Source organism: Perca flavescens, chromosome 9, assembly GCF_004354835.1.
Source record: "Perca flavescens isolate YP-PL-M2 chromosome 9, PFLA_1.0, whole genome shotgun sequence".
Lineage (NCBI taxonomy): Eukaryota > Metazoa > Chordata > Actinopteri > Perciformes > Percidae > Perca > Perca flavescens.
Genome location: NC_041339.1, coordinates 25072646 through 25083424, shown reverse-complemented (window position 1 = coordinate 25083424; position 10779 = coordinate 25072646). Strand labels below are relative to the sequence as shown.

Genomic DNA, 10779 nt, shown 5'->3' with positions numbered 1-10779 from the left:
ATATGTGAGTGGGAGGGATCAAGCCCTTATTTGAGTCCAATTGTTTTAGGTGAGACATGGATGGATGGATGGTTCGATAGATCAATAAATAAATGGGGTGAGTGATAGTAAAAAAAAATAAAAATAAATGATAGATAAGCAAAAAAGGTGTGTGTGTCAGTGTGTGTGTGTGTGTGTGTGCAGGAAAAAGGTTTGAAAGCCACAGAGCAAACCTTGTGGTTAGTGGATTAGTGTTGTTTACGTCCCACAGCTACACTTCCTGTCATGTGATCCGGCGGGGCGTCGACGTCACAGTGACGGCCGACCGGGCACGCAGGCACGCAGCGTTGCATGTTGCAGAGTTTGAAGTCTAAACTAACTAACTAATCAGCGGCAATAAAATGGAAAAGAACCATAACTGCAGCAGCATTACCTGACTGACACCTTTAACAGGTCCAGTGGAATTTCCCTGCAAAGAAAAGACGGCCGCTGCGGTGAGTTAAACTTAATCTGTACAATTAAACTTTCAAAACGTTTTCCATGAAAAAGTAAGTTCGAAAACTGAAGGGCTGACAGTTTGCTCCTAGGAAAGAAAATTCTGAAAAATCACGGATTTCAATATGGGAGTCTTGTACTATCCCTGCAGAATACATATAGGGACTTAAGGATATGTGATACTCAGACTTACTTAGATACTTCGACTGATACAAGCTTCATTAATGTTATATCTAATCCCTATTATACATTCATTAGATTTAATAGTGTGTTTGTATTGCTTCACAGCATATTTACTTTAATATTCCCATTATATTCCTGTAAATACTTTGACAAAAATTAACCAAAAATAGGTAAAAACATGAAATACTTCAATGGAACTTTGCCAGAGTATTTATATATCACTGTAATAAATTTTTCTCATTGAGAATATCCTCTACAGTGTTTATTAAGAGATCTGCGCAGCACATATTCCGTTGTAGTAGTTTCCAGTTGTGTTGTTTGTATGTAAGCAGGATTGTGTCTGTTAAACTGTTGGCATAATTCAACTTTGTGAGGAAACCCACATGGAATGTATTTCCCCAAAATATTTACGCATTCCCTCCTCCTGTCTTTATCTTCCTTCCTCCATATCTACTTCCTTCATTCTGTCTCTGTAGCCCCCCCTCCCTCTCAAAACACACACACACACACAAACACACACACACACATTCTGCACAAAGCCTCTACACAGTTAAAGTTATTCTGTTAGACCCGTTTGTCTGACGTGGAAAACTTTGGGAATCCTTTAGTCGTCTATTTACCATTGTCATGACCGTCCTCTCTGTGTCCATCAGATGGCGTGCTGCTCCACGCAGCACTGAGCCGTCTCCTCTTTCCCTTATCATCATCACCATCTGAGGGTGTTTCATCTGCAAACATTTGCAGAGCCCATGCCTAAGTCTGCTTTTGTCTGTCTGCATGACTCACTGGGTAATTCTACAGAAGAAAAAAAAAAACATTTCTCTTGTCACTTCTTTAGAAATCACTGGTGAGAAGAAGAAAAAAAAACCTTGGGCTTTTATTGACATGTGACTAAAATTCAGACTACTTGTCAGTTTTGAAGTTTCTCACGGCAGCAGTATTTTTTTCTGAAGTGTAAGGACTATTTTTGAATGTTAGTTTAAAGCTTTACGCTGTCCAGTTGCAGAAATGATGACATTTGTCATAGCTGTCGTGTTTAACAAATTGCAGAGTTGATGGTTTAAAACTCAAGAACAAAGCGGTGACAGATTATACTGTACTGATCCACTTAAAGAAATTAGTCTGCAGTAGAGAGCAAAGCAGAGTAAAAACACACCTATATCTGGATTGCTCCTGTCCCTCAGTGATTACTGTCCAAAGGCAATGTATCCTCTTGTTTGCCTGAGTGAGTAACTCAGTCACTCAGTTAAAGCTGGAAAACTACATGTGGTTTCGCTAAGCTCCTTCTTGTGTAACGAGGGCGTGACATGCAAAGATATTTGGCCTCAGCTAGTGGAGGTCAGAAATCTCTCTCTAAAGTCTAAAAACTATTTGAAGTTGAACTTAACATGTGGTGCTATTTTTAATGAAGGTTTTTGGTACACAATGACACCATTAACATCAAAGCACATGTTTATATATCACATACGGTACATCATTATACAAGTACAATGTGTAATTCCACATTGCCATGGTCCAAGAAAAGTGCAATAAAAACTATTTCCAAAATGTAGTCTGTACTAGTATGTGCAAGAATATATAACTGCAATTGTTAAAGCAATAATAAGACATTTTGGGATTTCTTTCCGAGAGTTAGATGAGAGGATTGATGGCACCTTCAGAGACACAAAACAAGTTACCCAACATGTGACCGCTAATAGCAGATGGTGCACATATAAACACAAATTGAACAAGAACAAAAACCCTCTCCCACCTCCCACCCTCTGCGGTCTCAAGGAAAACAAAACAAACAGAAATCACACCTTGCCTAATGACTCTCCTCTAATTCTGGTGGGGTTGAGGTCATTAAGTCTGATATTTGTGCTGCTGTGCTTTCCCATAGGCTGATAGTTGATGATTTGGCTTTGTTAATCCTTGCTGTAGAGAGCTAAAGCATAACTATGTCCAGAAAATACGCCAACCACTGTTTTATACAAATCGAGTGGGGGGAGCCAGTGCTGAGCTATCATTTTCTTTGTAGCGGTTGAGCCGGCTAGCCAAATGTTCCTCTGTGTCCCAAGCAGGTGTGATTTAGAGTTGTCATTAAGTAACAAAACAATTGGGTCAGTAGGAATTCGACATCCTGTCACATACTGTATTATTGATGTTGTTTTATTCCAAAACTCATGCACCTGTTCACACTCCCAGACCATATGCAGGAAAGTTCAAGTTTGTTCAGGTTAAAACTATTTATTTGATATCCTATTACTGTAGAGGTAAGACATGTCAGTCATAATGATAGTAATAATTCGTAGAGATGTGTGGGTGGTAGGGGTGAAGGGGGTGAAGGTTGTGAATCTCATTTTGCGGGGAAGCTCTTGGAACGTTGCTTAGACGGTCCTTATCGGCTCAAATCTTAACAGACCTATCTGATGTGCGTCAACGACTGCATCATAAGACGTCTTGGGTGTTCACTTTATGACGGTTGGTTGTAGATATTTAAGACAAGGACACCGCTGTTGAGATAGTTAATCATTACAAACTCTGCTGTGCTAGGACAGGAGGGTTCACACAATGCACACAGGGAACTTTTGAACAACTGCAGCACAAGATGTTATGAGATGTGTAATATATCATGCTGCTAGTCAATGTGGAAATGGTTAAATGTGCATGTGCGACTCCCAACAAAGACGGAACAGAAGTGAGATGCCTCACTCTGTAGCTAAAACAGAGAGCTCAACACACAGGGTGAAAAGAGGAGCTGCAGCAACGTGCAATACAACAACAATATGATGTAAACCTCTAAATACAATTATGAACCTGAAAATTAGCATAATATGAGCACTTTAAGTGGTTGACATTCCTAATGTACCTGCCGTTAATGAAAGCAAGAATTAGTTGACTTCTCTGAGACCTTGCCAATTAGACCCTTAAATAGACGTTAAATGTAGTTGTCATTTCAGAAAAATCACAACTGGCTACGTTAATGACAACTCCTTGGTGGATCACTCCTAAGAAACTCTTCATCTTTAAATGTAGTGCTGCACAATATGACATAAAATCAAAATCACAATTAATTGCACATTTGACCTCAATAACGATAAATGAATGATAATTAATCACGTTGTTCTAAATCATCTTTTCTGAAGCCAAAATGTTTCCAGACGACGGACACTGCGTTTTTTTTTGTTGTTGCTAAGTTGACTCAGACTCTGTGTTTGAGTTATCTTCCCTTATGCTTTCCATGCGGCTGACTGGTCAGGGCGAAGTCACGTGAATACACGCAGTTGAATGTTTTTAAGGAGAAAGTAGGCTTATCAACAGGAATAAATAATCAAAATGATCGTCATGGGAAAAATACATTGATAACAACTTCAGAATTTCAAAGTCAATAAATTTGCGATTAATCATCTCAGCCCTACTTAAATGTCAGCTCACGGCAGAGAAAAGGCAGGCTTACTCATGGTCGTTACTCTGAGAAGTGAAAGACAACTGACCAAAATGTATAAAAAATTTTTTTGCTGAAGCTGTCAAAAAACTGGGGAAGAGCTGTGGTTTAAAAAGGTCTGGCAGACTGAGCGTATCAGGAGGCAGAGGGTTTCAAGCTGAGGATTTTTTTTTCTTGGATGCAAAAGAAATAAAAAAAAATACCGAAAGTTTCAGATGGATTTGTATAAAAAAAAAAGTAAAATGAATGGGCAACTATTTTGATAATCAAATAACCTTTTTTAAAGCAAAAAAGACAAACATTTGCTAGTTTTAGTTTCTTAAATGTGAAGATTTTATACTTTTCTTTTTCATACATGATAGTAAACTGGATATATTTGGGTTTGGTAGTATGGGAAATTATAAAGGGCATTTTATAGACCAATTATTAGTTGAGTAATCAATAACATAATCCGCAGATTAATTGATTTTAATATAAAAGACAAAAGGAAGCACACAGAGACTTGGTTAGATGTTTTTCTTTTACAATGAAACAACAAACTTGATATAGTTGACAGTTTGGGATGCCGAGCGTTAATAAAACATTTGTATTGAATGTTTCCTTGTTGTGTTTTATGTTGTTTGTACAAAGATTAAACTGAATAGTAGATTGAAAGGACTATTATAGCCTACGGGGTTTAATAATCTGCTTCAGCGCCTCATATTGTGTCCCCCCCTGGAGCTACTGTAGTTTGTAACTGACACAAATTAAGTCAAATTTGGACTGCAGAGTGGAATAATGTAATGAGACCTGTGACACAACACAAATATCCAGTGAAGTGTTAATATATCAACACAACTAATACTAGAATACTGTGAAAACTGTGTTGTGTAATGTCTTCTGTGGCGGTCATTAGGGTTATCTTAACTTTAGGCTTACATTTTTTAACAACAAAGCCTGCTGTTACAAAGTGAAGTGGAGGAGTTTGAAAGACGTAGGATGTGTGGTAGGGATAATTGAGCTGCATAATGGATATGGACTGGCCAGGATATCTTGACCTCTGCTGCATTGATTTTGACCATTTAGAAGAAGAAAAATCTGTCTTTTCTGAGTCCCCAGTGCAATTCTAGAACCCTGAGGTGCCTCTATGACCTCAGGGTCTGTAGTTCAATTGTTTTTTTGAGCATTGGATGAGCCGCCTGTGTGTGTGTGTGTGTGTGTGTGTGTGTGTGTGTGTGTGTGTGTGTGTGTGTGTGTGTGTGTGTGTGTGTGTGTGTGTGTGTGTGTGTGTGTGTGTGTGTGTGTGTGTGTGTGTGTGTGTGTGTGTGTGTGTGTGTGTGTGTGTGTGTGTGTGTGTGTGTGTGTGTGTGTGTGTGTGTGTGTGTGTGTTAGAAGCACGAGTCCAACACCAAAAATGAAGTCCAACATTTTATTTATTTGGGTAACATTAACAGTATATTGTATGTACATTTTATTTCCCAACATGAGGGTCTCTGTACTGTAAACTCAAAGTGTCCACTTTTTATTAGCTAAGAAAAAGAGTCCAGTTCTCTCAGTTTTGTAACAATGTGTTTGTCAGATAATCCAGTGGGTTTTTCTTGTTGTTAGTTTATTTAGCCTTAGAAGTAGAATTACCTCAACCCATGAAGGAACACTTACATCCTTCAGTTTATCTGAGCAATTATCCACTTTGGAGATAGTTTTAACTGGACATCAACTCTGCTGACTACCAGGAATAAAATAAATATATACTGTATAAATAAAATGTGTCTAAAAGTCTAAAAAAATATATACTCGAATCAGCCTGAAATATTCCCCGATGTGGAATGTGAACCCTCACCAAGTTCCCTTAAGGCTGTTTTATTCTTCTGCGTCAATTCCACACCGTAGCTATGCCGTCGTGACCCTTTCGGAGTTCTGCGTCGGGGTTGCTTTGCATCGCGGTGCATTTCACCGCCATAACGCTAGGGGGTGATAAGTCTGAGGTTATTTGCGAAGTGTCTGCCAGCCAGTTTATGGAAAGCAAACTTTAGCACTACTGCCCACAAAGTAGTGCTTGCTGGCGAAGTGCTAATTTCAAAACGTTACTGACATATAGAGACTTTACAAACGGATAACTATCAACACACGAGTTGACCAATCGCAGTCCTTGCGGTCTGCGTCGCCTTGACGCAAACTTACACATTTTTGGAGGGGCACGTTGAGTTACGGCGGAGTGCTTGGCAGGGGTTTGCGGCGACGCAGAGGGGTCTACGGGGGTACGGCGTCGATTCGATGCCGAAGCATAAATCAGCCTTGAGTGTCTTTAATGGTAGATATGGGCCTGAATATGTATACAGTGTTGTGAGCATTTTTTTAAATGTCTCCTAATTTAATTTGGCTTTCGAACACTAGACGACACATTTTGTCCCTGCTGTGGAGTTATAACTTCTGTTTATTGTGTTAAACTTAGTGCAGCAGTGTTTCACCACTGCTTGTGTGTGTGTGTGTGTGTGTGTGTGTGTGTGTGTGTGTGTGTGTGTGTGTGTGTGTGTGTGTGTGTGTGTGTGTGTGTGTGTCTGTGTCTGGCTTCAAAATAAACAAATAAGTTCATCGAAGTATTAAAAGTGCTTTTATGTACCTTTCTGGCTGGGTAGAAAGACTTTTCAGCCTCTGTCATGCTCATAGATCCATACGTCATCACTGAGCACATGGTAATGCCAGGTGGTGTTGATGAGTCATTTGAATACTTTATATCGTCATTAATGTTTAGTTTTTTAGGCCACTTGCACTTTCATTTTTCTTTAATATATTAGAGATTAAATGCATTTTTACTTCCTATACTATGTATTGTGTTTCTTTCTTGTGTTGGGTTTGCACTCCAATCAAATTAATCAAATGAATCAAATTAAAGAAAGGTTTAAAGTGATTCTGGTTTGGGCAGGAAAATTGAACGCCAGAAATCTCGGCAGATAGTGAAATGATGGATGATTACTTTGCCAGTAAACAGTAACAGACATTTTCTGTTCATTTTTTCATATAAAACAGCAGCTGTCTTCCTTATTTCCACTTAAAGCGAACATATTCTATTAGTATACTTTATAATGATCAAGTTGTAGTAATGTCTTCTGATAAAACTGGATTATGGAGTGATGAATGTCATTTTAAAACTACCTCTCTTTGTTGTTGTTTTTTTGTTTTAGCTGCTGCAACAAATAACCAGCACCAATGTCTCGGCTTGAGGTAAATAATGTTCACACACACACACACACACACACACACACACACACACACACACACACACACACACACACACACACACACACACACACACACACACACACACACACACACACTGTGCATCACGCCCTGTCTCTCTGTTTAATGATGAATGTGTTTGGACTTATCTCAGGGCCCTAAAGGTTTTATCTGTACTTCAGGGCTTTGTTCGCAGTTAATAAAGACACAGGGGACACACACATACACAACACATACTAGTCAGGGTCACATCAGTTGTTGTTTAAAGCTAGAAGCATTTAAACTGGCTTTTAATTTATTATCTTGTTCTAAACAGGCACATTTTCAACGGGCCCTGTACTAGTAAGTTAAAGTACAAAAAATCCAACTTTCATGAAAACATTCTGTTTATGTCTGCCTGCAGAGTTAATCATGGCACACACACACCTTCATAGAGAGGTAGAAGGTTGATTGGAGACTTTGCACCCCCGGGTGTCATTACACATACAGGTGAATGTTTCCAGCTTTGCATCAGAGGAACAGGCTTCTTCTGGCTGGCTGTTATTTGCTCACACATATCACACGTCACTCGCACAGTGGGAAGGTTTATCCAGCCCCACTCCTCTCACCATTAGGATGATTTAATATTCATTTTCCTAATTAGGAAAACAGCAATGGCTTTGATTGCTCTCATGAAGGACAAACGTGTCCTGATGAAATGCTCTTATCATCTCTGATTACTTGTCTTTGTGTGTGTCCGTGTGTGGAGAACGACTGCACTGTATGTGTGCAATTTCTTTATCTGTGAGCATATGTATACCTATGTGTTATGCATGGTAATAGAGTGCAGAAAAGTCTGTATATGCTGTGCAGAGCAGATGGGAGCACAGTGGATTGTGGAATACCTATGGCGTTAGACTTTGGATGCATGTTTGAGCAGCAAGAGGTCTGAGCTGCCACCGTTAGCACTCAACACACACACTACTCCCTTTGATGGCTTAAATGTTCCACAGTGATATATCTTTTCCTTTTTTATTTTGACCAAGACGTCTGATTCTAGCAAAAAACAAATCTGCACTGTGGGGAGCAGTCAGGCTTCATCAATCAGACCCATTGGTAGCAAGGCAAGGCAGCTTTATTTATATAGCAACAAGGCAGTTCAAAGTGCTTTACATGAACCATTAAAGAGCAGTTAAAAAAAAAAAAAAAATCTGTTAAAGAGAATGTGAAAACAGCTAAAATAGAATAAGACAGGTATGAAATACATGTCAGACAACATACAGATCCTAAATATTAAGCACTGTGCTCTTCTTATGAGGTGAACAGTCCACCAATAAACTTCCGAGCACAAAAGGCTGAATTATGACAGCAGTTGTCTGTGTTGTTTTGCAAGAAAATGATTGGTGGAAGGTGTCTAGAGCCAAATCACAAGGATCTGTTCAGTGACACTAGAGCAGAGTGTCTGACTAATGACACTCTAGGCTAACTGACTAATTTGCAAAAATACATCAAGACACATAAACAGCAGAGAGAAAGATTTGTCAGATAATAAATCCAAAATGAAAAATAAAACAAACTATTGTAATGGAGGGGAAATTGAGAGAAGCTCCAACTGAACTAAAACTTGATTTGCTGCAACAGATTGTAGGCCTTCTGTTGAATTGTTCCACTTGGAATGCACATAGCATAATACCCTATAAAAAGGCTTTTGGTATGCTAGTTTCAAATGTATAAGAAATAAATGTTACTAAAATACTACTAAATGAATGTTAATCCAGTAGTTTGATTGTTTTCCTGGCTTTGTTTTGACACAAATATTCAGTCAGTAAGTCAGAACCCATTTAAAAAAAAAAAAAAAAAATATATATATATATATATATATATATATATATATATATATATAAAATATTATTTTATATTTATAAATGAAAGCATAAATTATTATTATTATTATTATTATTATTATTATTATTATTATTATTATATGTGTTGACCCAAAGCCAGCTGTGCGTTTACATTGACCTCAGTAACCGGGTAACTATCTAATACTCCTGAAAGCAATTTCTTTTAAATGTCATGCAAAGAAGAGACCTGGTTACCTGGTTTCTGTTATTGAGGTAGAGGATTAGAGAAGCTAGATCCCTTCTACTGTAAACTTACCGTAACCGTGTAAAAAACCAAATTTAAAATTAATATTAAAATAAATTCCATCTAAAGTCAGACTAAAACTGAAACTAATACAAAGACACCCCAGAAATATAAACAAGTAAATGTCCACTGCTGGACATTAGACTGTTAAACTCATTAACATTGTTGTGACGAAAACCGGTGTTCAGCTCTCCGACACAAGCACACAAAAAGAGAAGTAATGCTTCCAAAATAAGGTCGTGGTAGAAGAGAAATAGCATTACTGATTGGTTGCATGTTTACGATGGTTTGCATAACCTGATTTCTCTAAATAACCTGCAGTGAATGTGAACGTATAGGAAGTGTGTGTGTGATTCAATTCTGGGGAAACCAGCACTACTCGTCAGAACATTTCACATTCAAACAAGGTTTTTATTAAATTAGATGAAATGTAATTCAAGTTCTTATACTAGCAGAACTATAGTAAACTAAGAAACGAACAAAGTAACCTGGTGTCACTGAAAAGGATTCTTGAGCCTCTCTTCAACTTGCTCAATGATGAGCTTGACAGTTCATTCTTGGCCACAACTCAAGAAGCTTTTGCACTTATCATACGGCCTTAATCAGCAGATGGAAATGTAGATGTTCAAACTTTCCATTATTCTGAGCACTTTCTTGTTCATGTGGGCTTAAAAGATGAAGAAAATCAATATCCAATAGGACCAGAGACAAAGACTGTCTGTCTGAGATGACGGTGTGTATTGTAGCTTGAGGTGGATGGCAGGACATGTTTGGTTTTTGATGCTTGACGGCACCAAGCAGGGAAATAAGACTTGTTGTTGCAGCTACCAAGATGGCAGATCAATATCCATCACCTCTCTCTCTCACCAGGCGACGACTCCTTGAACTTTGCTGAAACACAAAGGAAACCGAGGCTCTGAGCTGCTGGGGCCTGGGCCAAAATGAGCATGGATTTTTGGGGCTACCTCAATTTAATTTGACACTTTTCTTAAAGTGCTCATATTATGCTTTTTGGCTTTTCCCCATTCCTTTATTGTGTTATATATCTTTTTGTGCACATTATAGCGCAAAAGTCCACTCCAAAGGGACTTACCGTCTCCAACAGAAAACACTGTTCACAAACTGCTCCAAACAGCTCTATTGTAGTCCAGCCTTACTTCTGTGACAAACGTGAGTCACTATGTAACACACGTTATAATGCTCACCTAGCTGCTAGCGTGACATGCCCTCATGCTCTGCAACTGACTAGCTAGCAGTACCTATTGCGCATGTGCGACTCCCAACAAAGATGGAACAGAAGTGAGATGTCTCACTCTGTAGCTAAAACAGAGACCTCAACACACAGGGTGAAA

General features: G+C 38.6%; 1 protein-coding gene across 1 annotated transcript in view; it reads left to right on the top strand.

Annotated features, from left to right (window-relative positions):
* Nucleotides 1–242: 242 nt before the first annotated feature.
* Nucleotides 243–10779, top strand: part of pde4cb (phosphodiesterase 4C, cAMP-specific b) — a 97023-nt gene continuing 86486 nt past the window's right edge. The window contains exons 1-2 of the mRNA XM_028586689.1: nucleotides 243–473; nucleotides 7246–7285. Of these exons, the coding sequence (XP_028442490.1) occupies nucleotides 7271–7285 (15 nt within the window). The 5' untranslated portion in view covers nucleotides 243–473; nucleotides 7246–7270. The remainder of the gene's footprint in view (nucleotides 474–7245; nucleotides 7286–10779) is intronic.